The sequence below is a fragment of the Leptonychotes weddellii genome, chromosome 4, assembly GCF_054177405.1.
Source record: "Leptonychotes weddellii isolate Sample4059 chromosome 4, ASM5417740v2, whole genome shotgun sequence".
Taxonomy (NCBI): Eukaryota; Metazoa; Chordata; class Mammalia; order Carnivora; family Phocidae; genus Leptonychotes; species Leptonychotes weddellii.
In genome coordinates this window covers 123,039,874-123,061,020 of record NC_138372.1, presented here as the reverse complement: position 1 = coordinate 123,061,020, position 21,147 = coordinate 123,039,874, and the positions used below count along the sequence as shown (strand labels likewise).

Sequence of the window (21,147 nt, the reverse complement as noted above, 5' to 3'; positions counted from 1 at the left end):
AAGCGCTTGCAGCTTTTTGTTGCTTTCTGATTTCACGTGCTTGGAATTCAACAATGGGCTTTTTAAAATCTTTGATCAAAATATAGCGCCGTATTAGGAACTTGATTGGAAACATTTTTCTCCTCTTGCATATTAAATTTTACAATGAAGTTGTCTCAGACCCATGTGATCTCATATTCAAGAAGATGAAACAGTGCTTGGGACATAGTAGGTATTTAACAATTATTTTTTGATGAATTATAGAGTGTTTGAGAGTAAAATACACTTTGTACCTTCGTGTTAAAGAGTAAGAAATATCAGACATATTAGTCAAGAAACTAATGAAACCAACCCAAAGAGCTGACCGTCTTTTTTTTTTTTTTTTAAAGATTTTATTTATTTATTTGACAGAGAGAGAATGAGAGACAGAGAGCATGAGAGGGAGGAGGGTCAGAGGGAGAAGCAGACTCCCTGCTGAGCAGGGAGCCCGATGCGGGACTCAATCCCGGGACTCCAGGATCATGACCTGAGCCAAAGGCAGTCGCTTAACCAACTGAGCAACCCAGGCGCCCCAGAGCTGACCGTCTTTAATAATAGAGACAGAGAACTTCTCCAGAATGTTTTATTACATTTGGAGCCTCTTCAGGCTTATCAGATACTGAGGTTGGAAATTAGCTCCCTTACAGACTTGCTTTCTCTGTAAGATCGTCCTAAGTTTGGGCATATGCCTTTAAAAAGCCTCAGAAGCTTCCAGCAGCGGCATTTTCTCTCCAAAACAGGTGTATGCCCATCTGCATATTTTTAGTTTTGTCTTTGCATTTTATTCAAAGGCTGTTATAAATACGAATTATAAATGTGTAAATATGCCAGCTAGATGTTGACGAAGAAAACAGACTCGTAAGTCAGCCTCGCTGCCCGTGCTCAGCAGTGGGCTTGCCACAAGTGGAGTTGATGTTTTGCAGGGGCCGTGGGGACTGATTCCTGGCACTGGACACTGACTAAAAGGGCTGCCTGTGATTTTTTTCCCCCTGACGTTCCTGTAACTGCTGCGGCCTGGTCAGATTTTCCTGGGAATGACTAAGACTATGCTTTCTGGGCAGTTGAAACTATTGATCACCCTGAGAATTTCATGTTCTTGCTGGGTCGACATCTCCCTTTGAGTGGAAAGTCCTGAATTTTTATTTTAGACCTGAGGAATTTCTGGCTACTTTCATAAAATGATAGAGTCTCAGAGCTGGACAGAAACCCTATAAATGACCTCATTTTTCAGGAGCAACTGAGGCACGGGAGGTTTGGACGTGGTTGAACGTGTTGTGGAAAAGAACACACAGTGACGTGTCCACTCACTGGCATCCCACTTACCATTCTGGATTGGTAAAAAGCTGCCTTTTACTGGAGTACTTCTGTGGGAGTCAAGAAAGTCCTAGGACACGGGGGCTCTGGCCTTGTCTTCACATAACTTTGAATGAGTTGAAGACCAAGGATTCACCAGGAATCTGGTTGGATGACCCTTCAGCCCTAGTTGGAAGGAAGATGATCATGTATCCTAGTACTACTCCAAATGTAGTCCTCAGGCCGGCAGCCTAGACCTCACCTGGGAACCAGTTAGAAACACAGAATTCAGAATCTGCACCTTAACAAGATCCCCAAGTGATCTGTAGATATATTGAAGTCTGTTCTAGAACAGTCTTCTCAAATTCAGCCTGCATCACAATCACCTGGAGGGCTTGTTAAAACAGAGATAAGGGGGGGAGCCCGTGGGTGGCTCAGTCGGTTGAGCGTCAGACTCTTGATTTTGGCTGGGATCATGATCTCAAGATCATGAGATCAAGCCCCTCATCGGGCTCTGTGATCAGTGCAGAGGCTGCTTGTCCCTCTCCCTCCCCCACTTGCGTTTTCTCTCTCTCTCTCTAATATAAATAAATAAAATCTTAAATAAGAGAGAGAGATTATGGGCCCCACCCTGACTTTCTGATTCATAAGCCTCAGGCAAGCCCAGAATTATACTTTTTTTTTTTTTAGATTTTTTTTTTTAATTTATTTATTTGACAGAGAGACACAGCGAGAGAGGGAACACAAGCAGGGGGCAGTGGGAGAGGGAGAAGCAGGCTTCCCGCCAAGCAGGGAGCCCGATCCCAGGACCCTGGGACCATGGCCTGAGCTAAAGACAGACACTCAATGACTGAGGCACCCAGGTGCCCCCCAGAACTCTACATTTTTAACAACTTCCCTGAAGACACTGAGGCTTCTTGTCCAGGCCCACCCTTTGAGAAGCTCTGCTCTACTGGAACCCTTGCCCTGCCACTTCTCTGCAAGGGGCCTGGGAATCTTCTAGAGCCCTTGAGCACCCCGTTCCTGGCAGAAAGCCTTGATGATGAGCCCTGAGAACCTGTGCTTTCAAATACAAGTTCTGACTTACTCGGATGTAACCAGTCCCAGCACTGAGGAGTCCCCAGTAGCAGGAGCAAGTAACTTGCAGGGATGTTTTCTGAAGATTTTGATTGTGCTTTTTAGGAGTCAATAAAAAGGATTTTGTCTGCTGATTCTATGAAATAAAGAATTTGTAGTGTTTTAAAAATAGAGTCAAGATGAGAACGAGGATGACCATGACGCACCAGGCAGCGGGTGGCAAGGTGAGCCACGTTCTTGCCCGCACCCAGGGAAAACATGCACTCTGACGTCAGCCGCCCTTACGTGAGGATGTGGAAATACAGGAGAAGGTGTGGCAGAGACAGCCGACTGCTTTGTCTAACTCTGCTCCAGCTCACCATGAAACTAGTGCTAGGGTGGGATTCCTCGGGCACGGGACTTATGTTGCCATCTACTCTCCACTCCGCCTCTTGCATCTTGAGAGTTCACCTTTCCCAGAAGAAGCACCCTTTGATGTGCAGTCTCAACAAGATAGCACGTTTAGGGTGAGGGCTTGGTAGAAGCTAATTGGTATGTGATGGATACTGGAGCATTTGTAATTAGCTGTCCACCCCCAGTCAGACCAGCTGCTAAAATACATCTGATCGTTTAAATATCATCAGCCATGAATGGAGGATTTGAGAGGCATTTAGGTCAAGCGGTAAATTTCAGAACCTGTCAGCAAAGAAACTTAAGTTGTTATTCGTTACATCTTTTACTATTATGAAAAAGAAACTGGCTGAATCACAATCACTGTACCTAAGAAGCCAAATAAAAACAGTGTAAACAACGCCTAACAGCGCGGAACTGTGAAGTCTTGGTCTCCGGAAGCTGACCTTCAGGCAAACAGCAAATCCTCACGGGGATCCAGCAAAGCTGTTGGGGCAGGGGCCAGAAGGTACTCTAGGTCCCCCGGAAGGAGGACGTGCAAGGGTACGTGGCTGAGAAGGAGCAGTGAGCAAACCAGAAGAGAGTGAACATTCTTCCCTCTGGTGCTAAAAACAAGTCATGATAGAGGGAAGTTAAAAGGGCCAGGAAGAAGGGTGAGGCTCCTATGTCCCCAACAGGCAGACAACTGGGGATGGTGAGCAGCGTGGGGCTGGCCACCGCGTGCTCCCTGAGAACACACTGCTGGGCACCATGCACGAGTGTGAAGTGCCGGGGACACTGAGTCAGGACACCCATAGCTATGTGACCCTGGACACGGTACTTAACCTCTGAGCTTCAGGCTCCTCACCTCCACCAGAGCACCGTAAGGAGGAAACAACATAACGTGCAGAAGAGGGGCTGGTACAGAGCACAAACTCACTTGGGCTTTTTCAGTGTTTTTTATTTCAAGCCTTTGAGTCAAAACTGATACATGGTAGGTCTCTTCAGGCCCCGGGTAGAGGCAAGATGATCCTAGATGGGAGGAGGGAGGCAGTACCATGGAAATCTGTCTATCAGGGAGGCTGACAAGCGGACTTTTGATATTCCTCATGTCCCTGTGGAATTTTAACACCATTTGAAGAGACTGAGAAAGAGCAGTTTCTTCTCATCCTTACCATCTCTGAAGGCCTGGTCAATATTCACCTTCTCGTGGATGCTTTTTCTCCTCTGCTCTATTAGTTCATTCGACTGTTAATTCATTCAGGTTATTTATTAAGTGCCTACTGTGTGCTGGTCACTAGGGCTACAGCTGTGAACCAGATAGGTCTGTTCACAGTGCCCCATTTTGAACTTTGACCAGCGGAGGAGACGGCGAAGAGCTTCATCATTTCAGTTTTGAATAATGCCATGAAGGAAAAAGCTTTACAGTCTTTTACAAAATGGGCCTAAACTAAACTGGTGTGTGTGTGTGCCCTCGCAGGGGGAAGGGGGACTGAAGTGCAGCATCCGGAAAGTTGCTCCAAGGAAGTGACACTTAAACTGAGATCTAAAGCGTGGTTAGGCTTTCATCAGATGAAAAGCATGAGAAGGGGAGCCAAGAATAGTTAAGGCTCCTCTTTCCTCGAGACATGGAAGCCCCGGCGCCTTTTGAGGGCGGGAAGAGACGGGAAAGCATGAAAGGCCCCTGCCAAGAAGGGGTCAGAGGATCGGCGGGAGCTCGGGGGACACAGTGGGGCCACCAGCGCTGAGAGGCCGGCCGCAGTTGGCGAGGACCCACGTACACACGCACCGACATTTCCGCTGCTGTGCTTTTTCTCTAGACCCCTCAGCTGCTTCGGTGACAGTACAAGGAAGCCCGGGAGCTTCCGGGTGTTTACTCCGGAGTTAGGGTTTTGCCTTAAGACATACTTGGCTTATTTTTTAATTATTTGCTTGATGTGCTCATCTCTTTTATTCTCCTTCTCTCCCTTACCTTATAAATTATTAAACTTGCATTTTGAGAGTCTCGTCTTTCCTACAGAAATAAGTATTTAGTTAAAAAAAATTTTTTTTTTTTTTTTTAATTTGACAGAGACACAGTGAGAGAGGGAACACAAGCAGGGGGAGAGGGAGAGGGAGAAGCAGGCTTCCCACCAAGCAGGGAGCCCGATGCGGGGCTCGATCCCAGGACCCTGGGATCATGACCTGAGCCGAAGGCAGACGCTTAACGACTGAGCCACCCAGGCGCCCCTCAGTTAAAAAATTTCTTGATTGGCTCCTATTTTCGTGTTTATGTAGATGCTGAGAAGAGGGTGGGAAATGAGGCGGACACCTTCCCCACCCCACCCCTAAGGAACTTTGAATTTAGATGAGCAAACATGCAGGGCACAAGAGATAGACCATAAAGCCCAAATTGCACATTTTCCATTAAGACTTGCTTATGCATAATAAAGCCCTTTTACCTGTATATCTCCTCTGGTCTCTAAGATTCCATCAGTAGCTCCTGCTTTCCCTCTCTCTCCTTCTCAAGATTTACCATTAAGAACAAAAAATGAGGGGCGCCTGGGTGGCTCAGTCTGTTGAGTATCCAACTCTTGATTTCAGTGCAGGTCATGATCTTGGGCCATGAGACTGAGCCCCTCATTGGGCTTTGCACTCAGTGTGGAGTCCGCTTGAGATTCTCTCTCCCTCTGCCCCTCCCCCCCACCTGCTCTAAATAAATAAATAAATAAATAAATAAATAAATAAATAAAATCTTTAAAAAAATAAAAAATGAACCTTGCGAATTGGTCTTCAAGTCAGGATATGAACAAAAGCAACCTTAGAAGTTATTCCTTACCCATCAAAGTCTCTTACCTCTTGGCTTTTCTAAAGACAAAAAAACCGAAATGGCAATGGGGCTTTTATAAGCAATAAACTATATTACTGATGTAAAGTAAGTTTAACGTATTTTTGAAGACAAGCAAGAGCCACACAGACCCCTCCCCCTGAAAGGGTCAGCTTTCACATTTCCTGCGTGGATCAATACATTTGGTACGTATGAAAAGTAATCAGGTTACACTGACAGATGGCCTCCAGGATTTATAACTTGCTCTTAGAATGAATGCCTGGCTCGTTCTGCCTTCAGCAGCAACCCTTGATAACAGGGTCAGTTAGTGATGTTCAAGATTTCCAGGTCCCTTTCTCACATGCTCACAGGTGCTGCGCTTCTCTTAAGCTGCGGAGGAAGAAATGTCAAGTCATTGTTCCATAGTGATGCTTTAAAATTTATAGTTCAAGAAACTACCATCAAGAAAAATCTTACCTTGGAGTCCTTCACCACCTTCTGCTCTTTGGGTGTATTTTCTCCAACTCAGGGAAAAAAAAAAAGAAATGGGGACATCTTTGTGATGAGCTTATGTGGCAGAGAACCTTTGTGCCTTAGCAAGATGGATGACCAACATTGGTTTAGGTGGCTCCCCATGCTTAGAGCAGACCCGGTTAACATTCATCCAGAGTACAGCTTAGCAGCTTGCCTGTATCAGAGTCTCTTTAATCTGAAGAGAAATCTACCTGAATTTAAATACTTGAGCTTAAAACTCTTTCAGGGGATGAGAATTGTATGGAGAGGTTAATTTAGCCTTAGCCTGTGCATCTGCCCTTGTGCCTCACAGGACAGGAGCCCAGCAGAGAATTTGGCTCCTCAGCTATCGTTAAATTTGTTTGGCTGATCTGTAGCTCATAAAGCGTCATTTTACCTCATGGTTCCCACACCTGGTAATGACCAGGAAGGAGGAATTCCCATGGGGTTGTGTCCTGACCTCCTCATTATGTCTTTCAGTGAGGGGTCATGAGCGGTGTGGTTTCTATCATGTTTAATTATGAGTTGACTAGAACAGCTATAAAATGGTAATGACTGTCATTACCAACCGAAGCCTGCTTCAGAGGAATTAAAGTGTCTGCTTCTATTGCTAATCTCTCTGGCCATCCCAACCCTACCAAATTGTTACTTACACAGTTTGCTGTGATCAGAGCGCCTACCAGTTAAGAGAGTTAAAAAACCAAGGAGCTGTCATTTGGTCGTCACCTTTCATTAATTTCATCTGGTTTTTGTTTTCTGTTTTCTTTCCTGTTGGAATTGATTTAGGTGGCTGATAGTCTACTAGCTAATGAAGACAAAATACCTAGCACAAAGCACAAACAGCAGAACTGTCTCTCCCTGAAGAGGCTGATGACTGGGGCTGAGACTAGTGTTATACTGACACCTTGTGGTTAATAGTGGCACCTGCTTTTAAAGTGAAAGGCCGTCGTTTTTTCTAACATTGAAATCACGTATTAAGAACATGAATGTATATAAGAGACTATGGAGCAAAATAATTTTGTCCAAAGTAATTATTCAGACCAGCTTTTCAGATCCTATCAGAGAATCCCCAACAGAAGTTCTGTAACCTCAAGTCCTGACCTTTCTCACGGCGAAATGACAAGTCCCCACAATAGTCTGAATCATATAAAATTGGGGTGCGGGGATTGTCTATTTTACAATATCACACATTGTATTAAGTGACAGTCTCAGCTGTGAATGTACATCAGTGCAGCCAATAATGAGGTCTATTCTAAAACAAAAATAATTGATATGCAACTATTAATCTTTCATGAATATGATGATCTTCAACTCAACTTAGTAGGGCATTTGGGTGCCCTAATAAGTGTTAGCTGAGGTACAATGAATGGTGTTCCTTTTCCCTATGTTGAGTAACTCCTAGAATATTTACACATGTGGTCTGACAATGAAATATTTTTCAAACTTCAAAGAACTAATATTCCACAGTTGAACGCAATTTTATTGAGTCAGGTAAGAACAGGATTGAAAGAAAGAGGCTTAAATGTCTCCATATAAAAACAATGAGAGACGGCTCCAAATTGTTCATGGTGTCCAAATTGTCCTGCTGCTACAGATTAATTCTGGATACTCAGAAAATACCGTACTTGATACACACATAACCAGAAAATAAGATGGTCCTCAGGAACAGTATCACAGACTTTGGAGCCTTCGATTCTCTTTTCCACATGGAACGTGGTTGGTAAAGGGGCACAGTGTATGGTCCGGCAAATGTCATCATTGTGGCAGGAGCCCTTCCTTTTCGGGGTGACTTTTTACTTCCCAAACACTGTGCCTCTTGTCCTCTTATTCTATCCTGCTATTGCTAGTCCTGATAGAAGCCTTCCAGCCAGAGGGAAAGACACCGATCCCCTACTGCTCAGAACACATTAACTTGGCCCCTGAGCACTGCGTTTAACCTCAGTGAAACCAACACATGAAGTCTAGTCTTGGAGGGAAAGGCCAACCCCGGACCATCCACACTAGGCCTGTACTTTCATCCCCAGCAAGAAAAAAGAGCATAGAAGTCATATGTGCATCTGCACACATGGGGGGGTAGGGAGTGGTCCATCTGGACACAGAGTCCTACTTAATTGTAGATAAGACCCCAAAATGGAAGGAGAGGATCAGAGAAGGAATGGGCAAGAGAATTCAGAAGCAGAAGTCCAGACAAAGGAAGAGACCAAGAGAGGATAACAACTGGCGCAGACTTTCTCGACAATAGGAATGGCCCCGCCCCAGATCTGCTGTGAGTGTGTGCAAACCCCCCGATCTCAGCCAGGCCCGTAAAGCGGGCACCGCTTTTGCTGCACTGCCCACTGCTGGGACCTGGGCTTCCTGTGGAGCGTCACTCTGAGGCTTCTGACGGGTGGAAGCTGCCCAGACCACAGGAGCCCTTGTCCTTCGGGATTACAACGTAGCTGTCTCAGAAACACGATGATGATCATGCTCTTCCTTGTCCAGGAAAAAAGTAGTTCTTTTGGTAGCTTTTCAACAAATTTTAGTTGAAGGGGAGTGAGCCAGGAGCTTTGACACATTTTCCCTTGAGTTAGATCTTTTATTCAATAGCTCGTAATAATCCACCTTCATCCTCTCTCTCCCTACACTGTTGCGATAGGCTGGGCACCCCACATACTTCATTGTATTCTACCCGCCTTCCCCGTTGAGAGAGAGAGACGAGACGAGAAGCATGTACAGAAATGGAGGAAGGTCCTACAGATTCCACACTAGCTTGCTGGATGGATATCTGGCTTTTGAATAATTCACACAGCAAACTATTTTCTAGGAATCTGACACTTTATAAATAGACATTGATTAAATCTGTTGCATGAGTGAATGAGTGAACGAAGGAGGGAACACGCAAATGCCTGCACAACAGATCTCTTTTGTTTGTGTTTCCTAAAATGTGTTATGCTTTGGGCCTGTATGTAAAAATTTATTTCATATATATTCATAGGTCGCCATGGTTTATGTGCTTGCTTGAATATATTTTAGTAACTGATTGTGGTGCCAATTTGTAGTCTAAATTTAAAGTGAATTATTCATTGCTTCAACAAACCACAAGAGAAGCGGTGGTTATTTTCATTCAGTTACAGCTGTCCAGGGGCAAACACACAGAAGCAATTTGACCATCCATTACTGTATGCGTGTATTGTTTACAGGCATAATATATAACCAGCACCGGCAGAAAGACGTTCTGTATTACACAGGAAGTTGTACGTTTATATATTTACAGAGCATTAGGGAGTGTTCGTGTTGATTCAGGGACCTAAGGAAAACATGGACTTCATCTAGAATACTCTCTGCATACATTGTGGATAAAAGTTTCTTTTCTCCAGCTTTTGATTATTCTTCGATCTTAAATATTCAAATAAATGTATGTATTTCCCTTGGAGAAAATTTGGTCCAGTTGAACCGCCTTTGCCAAAATGGCTTTTATTTTCCAAGTGCTTTCAAGGGCCGCTCCCGTGTGGCACTAAGCCGTCCAGGTGCTGGCCTGATGCACACAGGGCGGTGCTCCCGAAACGTACTCACAGCTCTTCAGGGGAAGCAAATGACAATGTAGATATGGACAGTCTCCTACAAGGAAAAAAATTTTTTGAGTTCTAATTAAGATAATAATTTACTTTATTCATGAAACTTGAGATTAAGTTAAAGGCTGTTCCTTTTAAGTTAGAATATTCTAGAATGGAGCAGAGTAAATGTTCTTTAAACAAGGCCTCTGACAAGAGATAATTGTTAATTTAAAAAAAATTTTTTTCAATCTAGTTGACACACAATGTTACATTAGTTTCAGGTGTACAACGCAGTGATTCAGCTTCTCCATAGGTTATGCTCTGCTCACAGAAATGTGGCTACCATCCGTCACCAGACGTTATTACAGTACCACTGACTGTATTCCCTATGCTCTGCCTTTTATTCCTGTGACTTATTCATCCCATAACTGGAAGCCTGTATCTCCCAGGATAATCATTAATTTTTAATATACTGCTCAATTTTTCAAAATCTGTAACTCTTAAGATATTTCACAGAACCGAGGTGACCATTTTCATTTAGAAGATTTGTCGCTGGAACAGGGAGCACGCAGTAGCCCCCACAGAGAGGGAGTTTCCTCTAAGGGCTAAGACGACAGTTTTGGAGTCAGAAATGACTGGACTCACATCTTTACCCTGCCACTTAGCATCTGTGACATCTTGGGAGAACATTATTAATGTCTCTGCCATTCAACTTTCTTGTCTGAAAAATGGGGACGAGCCGGGCCTTCTTCACAGGCTGGTAGCAGTAATTAAATGAGGAAAGCATTTAGCAAGAGTCCCAGGACATGCCAGGTACTAAAATGTACTAGGTACAGCTGTTATGCTTAATTTGTACTTTTTAATAAATAGGTCTTATTTGCTTCTGGTGATGTATTCTTAGCACATACTTTCATCTGTTCATTTGAAAATGTACTTATGGAGTGCTCACAGAAGCTCAGTGAAAGCTGGCCCTGAAAATAGTCACAAAGTCACAATAGATCACTTCTGAAGGTGAATATAAAGACATTCTCTTTCATTAATTGGACCAGCCTTCAATCTTCTCAAAGAGAGGTAGGTTTGGGAGCTAGGAAGATAGGTGGGGAAGATGTGAACTGCATTTTTTGAAAGCTGTAATAAATACTTTACACTGCTCTGGAAAAAAAAATCCAAATAAGCATTTATTTGCCATAGAATACATGGGATCTTATTTTATTTGAAGACCTTAAGAATCTATCCCCAAACATATCAAAATAAGCTTCCCATTGCCTCAAACACTGAGCATTCCCACTCTATACATTTCTAGGTGAGGAAAACAAAGGCCTAGACAACAGAGGGGACTTGGCCAGAGGCAGGTGTCCAGGCGAGCCCAGCACGTCCCGCACACACCTCCCTGACTCTGCTCAGAGCCTTCCTCCTGACACGCACTCGTTACAAGACTCTGTCACTTCACGTGAGAAGTTGTTTCAAAACACACTGGTCTCTCTGCAGGACGAAGCACCCCGCGCCCATGCTCCCCCGTCTGCAGGACTGACGGACTCCATCAGCTCGTGCCACTTCCTGCTCCCACCATGGGACCCCCGGGGAGCATGCTGAGCAGCGGGCAAGTGCAGGTGGTCCTGTGGGGCAGTTTGGCCGCTGTCGCCACTTTCTTCCTCATCAGCTTCCTCGTTTTTCTGTGCTCCAGTTGTGACAGGTGAGAGCCAAGGTGTATCCACTGGAACCCTAAAATAACCCGTTCCCTGTACCCAGAAGATTCTTCACGTGAAAAGCATGTAGGAATCCCACTACATAAACATTCACAGAAACCCCTGTGTTAAAATTAACTTCTCAGCTAGCATCCCAGGACACTTTTTTGAGGCTGAATGAAAATCCATATCTGATTCTGCTGAGGTGCAACTGGAAGAAGCCTCACGTACAAAACTTCCCAGAACGAAATTCTTGCCATTCTTTTGAGCACATCCTTGTTGAAATGAATGTTGTCTTTTCACATCTATGGACATGGGGAAATCTAAGTCTGATGTGTATTAAAGGTACTCTTTTTGCTGCCCTTTGAGAGTTACTGCTAAGTATTGCTGTTACATGGTTTGAAAGGATCATTTTATTAAAGATTGGTAATCTGGACCTACTGTTTCTTAAGAAACAGATGAATTTTCCTATGAGAGAGATGAGTTGTATAAGAAATAATCTTGTGTTTTTTTAAAGTTACACTTCTCCTCTACCCCTCCATGTCTCCCTCATATAAAGTGTCTGTACTCCCCCAAAAGAGATCTTTGCTCAGGAGCAACATTCTTCCTAACAGGAAGTAATTTCCCAGGTGCTCCAACACTGTTAGGGTACCGGCAGGCTCCGGGTGGGTTGGTGCAGACCAGCCAGCCCTCTTCCAAACCCTCCTCTGTAACTTCAGCAGAGACCCTGAGGTCTCTATCAAAAGGGGTAAAGTCACATTCTCTGGACCAAGTAGCCTTCTCATCCCTGCCCAGTGTGGACCTGGGCTCTGCAGCTGGGTCTGAGTCTGATCAGGAAGATGGCGGGCAGAAGAGTTGGCTGCCCTGCCCTTGGGAGGGCCTGCCTGTAATTATTTACACTCCCACTAGGTGTCACTGTTGCCTCGTACATACATGGGAAATGCAGTCTCTAGTACTGATGGCTTTCTTTAGACCGTCCTGAGTAAAAATAAATTCTATTTTTATTCGATGGACTTTTCCATAGACTGGAAGTACATATGACTCATCCTGAGAGCATGTATCCTTCCCGACGTGCCAAAATTTGTATTTTCTTTCATTATTTTCCCAGTCCCATGGCAGTGTGCAGTCAACTTAGCAAAGATTGAGTTAAGACAAATGAACAGTAGAGAATTGTCTGCATTTTCTTTAAAAAAAAAAAAAGGCAAAATCCTTTCTAGTATTCTAGATATGAACAGTTTCTACTCAGGAACGTGCCTCAGTCCTCTTGTTGTAAACTTATATTTTCTACTCTGGGAGAAAGGGGAGAGCCAGAGAGGTGACGGGTCTCATGCTGTGACTTGACCCCCTCAGACCCCGACGCCTGCAAAGGAGTGACAGAATCACTGTCCAGCTTTTGCTTCCTTGGCAAAATAAACCAGGATCTTAAAAGAGAGACTTAAAAGTTGATAAATATTAGGATAGAAAGGGGAGTGTATGTTTGATTTTAGATGGCATGTTTCATATTACAGCAATGTTTTATTTTTCCATTTCAGAGAGAAGAAGCCAAGGCAGCAGAGTGGGGACCATGAGAACCTGATGACCGTGGTGAGCCCGTGTGCACATGTCTGTGTGTGTTTTAAAACATCAGCCGCTTATCTAAGCACTATGCCCACAAGCTGCCGAGCTGAAGGAAACAGAGGGAAAGAACCCAGCAGAGTTAGCTGGCCGCCGAGGCTGTGCCCTCTCTCTGTAGGATTCTTATTCAGCATGCCTAGAGGCCTGTGCAATTAGCCGGCTTGGTTGGGAGGGTTTCTGAAATGGATACAATCATGCTGCCGCCAGAGAGATCCTTCGAGAGCTCCAGCCTACCTACTACTGCAGGGACGCAGGGACGCCTCTGCCCAGCTCCAGCCCTGTAGCTGTTTGCTAGGGCTGCGTAACAGAGGACCACAAACTGTGGGGCTTAAGCAACACATGTATTGTCTTGGAGTTCTGGAGGCTAGAAATGGAGATCAAGGTGTCCGCAGGGCTGGTTCTTCCGAGAGCTTGGAGGGCGAGTCTGCTCCAGGCCCTTCTCGCTCCTGGTGGCTTGCCTGCGATCTTTGCTGCTCCTGGGTGCCTTCACTGTCACCTGCTGTTCTCCCTGTGTCTCTCCACGTGGTCTCTCCTCTCTGCGTGTTTCTGTGCAAGCTTCCCTGTTTTAGAAGGACTCCGACGTGACCTCATCTTATGGAGATATGGCCCAGCTAGGTTTCCCCGGCCCTCCTTTCTTACCGGCTGGTCAAGCCCCTCAGATCCCCCCTGGTGAGGAGCAGCCTGAGCGTCCCAGTCCTGCCTTGTTCTCTCCACTCAGGTCATGCCCTCACCTGGCTGAGCAATTCTAGCAGTGGGGCGACGGGGCCACCCCATAGTGGCAGGGCAGACGGCATCCGTCTTGCTTGAGCCCCATGGCAGTGTGAAAACAGAGAAGTGTTTCCAGTCCCTGACGGAGTTTCTCAAGATCAGGGAAAAACTGCTTTGGGGGAGCGGGTGTGAAACATGCAGCCAGCAGACAGAGGCAGAGCCCCAGGAGGGGTCTCCACTCCCAGTCTCCCGCCCTACGGATGGGCGGGACTCGTGGATCCCCAGCAGCAGACAGGAAGTTGTCGGGGCTCCCTAGCCGCCTCTTCTGTGCGCGCGCACACACACCTCACCCACTGCTGTCCTGGGTTCTCAGCACCGCCTCTGGTCGTCAACCCCACTTCTCAGCTGCACCCCGCGCCTCTCTGTTGGCACAGACTACTGCTGTGGTGGCATCGGGGGCCGGCGGGGGGGGCCGCTCTACTGTCGCTCCTCCCACATGTAGGTCCCAGGCGCCGGCTTTCTTCACCGCCCCCCGTGCTCCTCCGCGCCAGATGGAAGGTGAGGTTAGGGCAGGAGGAAGGGCTTCCATCTCTGCGCTCCATCCCGCGGCCTTCCCGAGAGCCGCAGTTCTCAAGGGTGGCCTGCACTGCTGGCAAGCCCCCTGCTGTGTGATTCTGCTGGAGGCTCACGTTGGAGAGCCCCGTGGTAGACCTCGAGCGCCTGCTTGTCCACCCCGGGTCAGCAGCAGCCCTGGGTGAGACAGAAGAGAGTGGCAGGCGGGTGAACGGAAGACGGAGACTCTCATGTACCATATCCTTCAGAACCCCACAGCCTCTCTCATGCAGGTGTGCGCGCGAGAGCGCGAGAGCGCACATGTTCACATGGGCACTGGTTGCGAGCTCACGCACACAGCCTGTCCACCCGGCTCTCTTTAAGAGCTTCCCTCGCAGCTCCTAAATCTTGTTCAACTTGCAGACTCGCCATTTAGGCCAAAGAAGCCACTGCGGTCAGCCTCGCTTCCCTGCCCCCCACCCCCCAATCCCAGCTCTTCTACATTCCAGCTCCCTCCTAAGCCCCAGAGGAGCCACCACTAAATTCTAGCCTAAAACAATCCCGAGGCACGGGGGGTCCGGGAGTCTGCACCTGGGGCTTCAGAGAGAGAGGGAGGCTCACTCCGGGCTCCCCTGCGGGCCCTCTGTCCTGGAAGCTGAGAGTAGACGTAGTGGCCAAGACCGATTATGCTACTTCAGCAGGTTGTGATGCTGTCATAAGCCTGCCTGAGGCCTTCCCCCTTCACCCCTGACTCCTGTCCGGGTGGGACCCTTCTGTGCTATGAGCCTCTGCGCCATACATTCCTGGCACCCTAACGTGATGACCCACCTCCTGGCACTCTTCAGTCAGGAGCAGCATTACGCTGACACAGCAGACTCGCAGGAAGGGTTCATGACACAGCGTGAGCTATTTGCTATGATTATTTGGTTCCCAGTAAGAAGTTAGAGAATTTAGGAAGCCAACTGGCCAAGCTTCTGGAGCTGTTTAAATCAGAACTTTCCATGTGGACTCCTGGCACATGGTCCAGGTGCAGCGTCCCGGGTCACGCACGCTGTGTCTCCTGTGAGAAGGATGTGGGAACAGGTCGCATCAGCAGTGATTCAGACCGCCACAGGGAACCAGCTGGGCATTTAAAGAAACCCGTGAGCTACCAACTTCCTTCGTGACTACGTGTAGCTGTAGCTCAGCCTGGCGCCCTATTCCATGTCCTATCTCCACATTCGAGCCCAAGAGGAAAACCTTCACTGCTCTTCTTCCCTCCAGGCATCCTGACTTTGTGACAATAAGTTTGCAAACCTGCTAGTTAACATATGGCTGTTCTTGTGAATCCTGAAGCAGAGACCTGGCTGCTTATGAAACAGTCTCAGAAAACAATGACCTTCTCATCTTCCCTTCAGGTGGCATGTTTTTCCTGGCCTGGCATGCCTTTAAGAACAGCATCTTATAGCACCTGTGGTACAAACAATGAACCTGCTGTCTGCTGGAGTCAATTCTGACCAGCACCGGGGCTCTTGGTCCCCTTTTCACCTTGAGCTAAGGGGACTGATCCCTCGTGCCCTACCTGTAGCCCACTTGCAGAGCACCAGGTAGAAAGCCCTGCAGACGGTCTTGGAAGATTCCCAGGGTCCTGAGAGTCCGGGACAACTCTGTCCAGTAGAGCGGTGCAGCATGACGGACGTGTTTCTGTACGTGATCCGATGCACTGACCACCAGGCGCTGATTGCTGCTGGGCACTCCAGATGTGACCAGTACGGCAGAGCAACTCACGGTTGCTTGGTATCACTGAGTTTAAGCGGATTTGGGTTTCTGTTGTTGCTGTTTTAATTTTTAGACAAAGCCAGGGCTGCTGTCCTCTGCCTACAGCCTGATTGATGCCTCATGTGTGTTTGCTTCGCAGCCTTCCGACAAGGAGATGTTCAGCCATTCGGTAACTAGCCTGGCCACAGACGCGCCTGCCGGCAGCGAGCACAACGGGATCCTCACCAATGGCGACGGTAGGTTCCGCGAAGGGACCAGCTTTCCACGCAGGCCTCGTCACCTGAGACAGAAGTCATTTCAAAATCCGTAGCTCAAAACCTAGGCAATGCGTTCCTGCTCACTCTTAGTATTCCTACCAGTTTTAGCACAGAACAGCTCATTTGGATGAAAAGCTAGTATTTATTAATTGGTTTCTCTGTGCCATTGCTCTAAGATTTGTATCCTAACTCATCCTTACAACTACCCAGTAAGATCACTGTTGTTAGTAGCAGTATTACTCCCTGTAGGATAGCTCCTGTTACAACTTACCGGTGAAGAAACAGCGGCACATTGCTGCTTCAGCCAGTTACCACAAACTCGGTGGTGCCGCAGAGCAACAGAAATGTATTCACTCACAGCCCTAAAGTCAAGAGTACCAGCAGCGCTCCATTTCCTCCTCAAGGCTCTAGGGGGAATCCATTTCCTTCCCGTTTCAGCTTCTTGAGGCCACCTGCATTTCTTGACTGCTAGCCTTTCCCTCCATCTCCCCCTCTCTCCCCAACTCTCCCGCCTCCTCTGTCACTTAAAAGGACCCTCATGATTACATCGGGCCCCCCTGGGTAACTCAGGCTGCTCTCCCATCTCAGGGTCAGCTGATCATTCATCTGCACCTCTGGGATGACTAAGTACACACATAGTGGTGCCTACCACTGGGTTAGACACGGGCCTGGGCTCCAGGGGTCTTACAGAATCCCAGTCTAGTCAGTAAAAAAAAAGATTAAAAACCTTGTTATAAACACACACATACATACACATAGCAGGACTATATATAATATGTAAGGACTATATATTATATAGAAAGTATATAAGATAAATATATGCATGAACGTAGATATATATTTAAGTACACATTTATACGTATGTACTTATACTTTTCATACTTATATATAAAGACTATAAAATGGAGCAGCAGTCATTTAATAACTGTTGGCTACAATGTTAAGTATCAGAAGGGCAGGGCTAGGCTTTGTTGATGTATCTCCAGCACTTTAATGGTCTCTGGCACATAGTAGGCCCTCAGTAAGCATTTGATAAAGGGATGACTGAATGGTTTCCCACAGTGCATTTCAGTGGAAATCTAAGAATTTCACATTTGATTTTCTGATTTGAGGTAGAAATGGTAAGGGGAAGGGGCGGCGAGATGGAAGGAAGACCTTTGAAGAGGCACGGGCATACTGTCCCTTTGTACTTGCGGTTGAGGGTACACTTTTGCCCCAGTGTTTCCATCATGTCTGCCAAACAAAAGTGACCATTGAAAGGGGGATGGTTACAGTTATTCCCTCCAAACGGGAGGCGGCCAGTAAGGCCGGGGAGGGTGGCCACCTGCGTGTCTCCACCCCCCTTTTGGTGCCCAGCCTCTCACGGAGTCAGACCTCTGGTCACATTAGACACACTGCTTCTTAAGCAACTCATCAATAAGCAATCCCATTAATAAGCAATGAAAGTAACTGTGAACCAAATTTATAGCCAAGTCAGTTTATTAAATGTGTGTATTGGAAAGATGTAATAGCTGGCTATTACATAGTTTCAGCTGTGGTTGAAATATCAACAGTCATATCGTCTGTAATGTGCAGTTTAGAGTCAAATAAAAAGCAAGCACCTTGATTTAACTTAACTTTGCATTATCCATTCACTGTAATAATTATTTAAGGAATTGTCTTTCTCCATTTTTCATACTTCTGCTGCTTTAGTTCTTTCAGAAGACAGTACTCTGACCTCCATGCAACATTATGAGGAGGTCCAGACCTCAGCTTCGGATCTGCTGGACTCCCAGGACAGCACGGGGAAGCCAAAATGTCATCAGAGCCGGGAACTGCCCAGAATTCCCCCTGACAGCGCAGTGGACACGATGCTCAATGCGAGGAGCGTGGACGGGGTCCAGGGCCTAGGGACGGAAGGGCCGTATGAAGTGCTCAAGGATAGTTCCTCCCAAGAAAATATGGTGGAGGACTGCTTGTATGAAACTGTGAAAGAAATTAGGGAGGTGGCAGCAGCCGTGAACCCAGGGAAGGGCCACAGCAGCAGGTCAAAGTCGACTTCCGCTCTGAAAGAGCTTCCTGGGCCCCAAGCCCCCGAAGCGGACTTCGCTGAATATGCATCAGTGGACAGAAACAAAAAGTGTCGACAGAGCGTTAACGCAGAGACTGTTCTTGGAAATTCTTGCGATCTGGAAGAGGAAGCCCCACCACCTGTCCCCGTTAAACTTCTGGATGAAAATGAAAACCTTCAGGAGAAGGAAGAGAGCAAGAGAGCAGAGGAAGGAGCCACAGAGGGGACCAGCGAAACCAACAAGGTGGGCTCTCGTGGTTGTCTTTCATGTGCTTTTGTCATGATTGGGAATCTAGCTCCTCCTGGGGCTTTTACTGGCACATTGTTCTGGGAAATACATGCAAACACTTTCAGGTTCGTTGAATGATGAAAGCTGTTTTAGCATAAGCTGTGTTTGACTTTTTCCCCCCTCCAGATAATAAAATACAGAAAATGCATGCTTGTAAAATATTTCTCTGTTGGCACCTAACTTGGATATTTTCCAGTTTTTACATCATGTCTAATTGGGGCCAAGTATTATTTTCTTCATTTTGAAGATCAGGACTTAAATGGAGACTGACTCTTTGCCACACATTTAGCCTCTTCTGCTCATTGCTGCTCAAGCAGCAGCGTGATGTTTACCCTTCCGGGATCCCAGAAATCAGAGCACAGGAATACACACGGAGAGAACAGACTCACAGGTGCCACTGTGAGTCTATCTGATTCTATGCAGACTTTTATATAAATCAAGTAAAAGATTTTATTTTGTGACAATTTCAAAACAATAGCCTGTAACTCTTAAGTTTAGATAATCAACAAAGCTCTAAAATGTATTAACAATGCCTGAGCCTTCTGTTTCTGGCAGCCTGACATGGGAGCCACAATAGCCTGAAATTCACATCTCCTGTAGTCAGGATCTCCTTGGTATTTAACTAGGCCCAGTCTTCTTATGCAACTACTATCTGATTTCTCTTCTCTACACGGGAAAAAGCAAGGTTCTCATCTCAGGTTTTGGTAGGAAGGATAAGTAGGTCAGTCAATAGTAGCCTTAAAAAGGATCTGGAGTTCATGATCAAAATGTGCATCCTGGCTATGGCTATATAGGGTATACCAAGTAAGTCATTCTTTGTGGTATTCTCTGAATGCATTTCGACTTTTCATATTACCCATGAAATCAGCTATTGAGAGCCTCCATACAGGTGTTCATGAACCGAGTCATAAAATGCAAAAGTGCAGTCTAACGTTTTGCCCTGCATATAACCAAAGATAATTAATGTAAAGTTCATTGTGCCTAAAGCAGTTAAGGCTTTTTTACTTAAAAGGACTTGAAAGATAAGAAGGCCAGTTGTCTAACCACTACCAGTGATATCTCTAGATACCACATCAGAGTCTGGAAATACCCATCTGGGAATCAGATTACCTTTCTGTAGTAATACAAGAATGATAACCCATCACATCCGTTATAAATAATCCTAATTAAATTTTAAGCAATTCAGAGAACTTGAAACATTTAATATTCATTCATTTTTTCATTCATTCACAAGAAGATTTTAGTGAGCTCCACCTATATGCCACACAGCCTTCTAGGGGCTGAGAATACACTGGTGACCAAAACATATAAGTGAACAAAAATTCCTGCCCCCCGTGGAGCTTACATTTTAGTGGGGGGAGAGAGACATAAATATGCACATAAGTATATGGTATTTTCGAAGGTTTTAAGGTTTATAGGGAAAAATCAGAACAGAATAATGATTAGGAAAGTAGAGTGGGAGTACAATTGTGAATCAGTGGTCAGGGTATGCCTACTGTGAAGACGGCATCGGAATGACATGTTCAAGGAGATGAGAAAGTTGGGGAAGAGCAGATGGAGCGGGGGAAGGGGCAGTGTGAAGGTGCTGAGGCTGGAGCTTGCCCGGCCTATCCAGGGAAGAGGAGGGGACAGGTGTAGCTGGAGAGGGAAGAGCAGGATAAGAGTAGTAGAAAGGTAACCAGGGGCCCAATCCTGTGTGGCCTCTACTCATAATCTGAATTAAAAAGGGGTCATTAGAAAATCTTGAGCAGAAGAATGGATTACTCTAGGTTTGGAAAAGATCGCTCTGACTATAGTGTAAAATTCAACTGTCCAGGGTAGGAGCAAGGAGACCAATCAGGTGGCCATTCTCACAAACCAGACAAGAGAGGATGGATGGTGGCTTGGAACAAGGTGGAAGTAATGGGAGATGCTAAACTAGAGCCAGGAGTTTTGTCGGTGGACCAGATGTGTAATGAAAGAAAGAAAAGATAATGATGAGTCTCAGGTTTGGCCTGAGCCACCGGAAAGATGGCATCACCCTTAACTGAAATGGAGAGGACTGCAGGCAGGCAAGTTTTTGGAGAAGACCGGGTATTCAGTGCTAGACGTGTTTTGTTGGAGACACATGCTGGGTATCTGAGTAGACGCAGCAGAGAGTAGCTTGATAAATGAGCAGCCTTATAAGAAAGGGCCTGGGCTACTTTTGTACACTTGGAGGTCCTCAGCAGAAAGTTTTTCTTAAAGCTATGACACTAGATGAGGTCATTGGATGAGTGGAAATGGCATCTAGAAGAGTTCCCAGGGCACAGGTCTGGGAAAGAAAAGGAACCAGCAGAGGACACCAAAATAGGAAAGAAAAACAGGAAAGTTCGGTGTCCTGGAAGCCAAGTAAAGAAGGTTCAGGGACAGAGGAGTGGCCACTATGGCAAATACAGCGATGGATCAGAAAGTGAGGGCTGAGGATTGACCGTCCTGTTGGTTACACAAGTGGATATTGGTGTCCTTGGAGTGTCAGAGGCAGAAACTTGTCTGAAATGGATTGAGAGAGAGAATAGGAAGAGAAAAATTATGTGAGCGACTTTTTTAGACAACTCTTTTAGGAGGTTTTGCTATAAAGGGATGAGGCATTAGATGGAACTGGAA

General features: G+C 46.1%; 1 protein-coding gene across 4 annotated transcripts in view; it reads left to right on the top strand.

Annotated features, from left to right (window-relative positions):
• The window catches only part of PAG1 (phosphoprotein membrane anchor with glycosphingolipid microdomains 1), a 130,444-nt gene that overhangs the window by 95,929 nt on the left and 13,368 nt on the right, over nt 1–21,147 (top strand). For all 4 annotated transcript variants that reach the window (XR_014144268.1, XM_081816184.1, XM_081816182.1 and 1 more), the window contains 4 exons: nt 11,098–11,302; nt 12,827–12,878; nt 16,066–16,162; nt 17,876–18,477. Coding sequence is in view for 3 of the 4 variants with exons in the window: in XM_081816184.1 (XP_081672310.1) it covers nt 11,178–11,302; nt 12,827–12,878; nt 16,066–16,162; nt 17,876–18,477 (876 nt within the window). In the remaining variant the exon portion in view is untranslated. The remainder of the gene's footprint in view (nt 1–11,097; nt 11,303–12,826; nt 12,879–16,065; nt 16,163–17,875; nt 18,478–21,147) is intronic.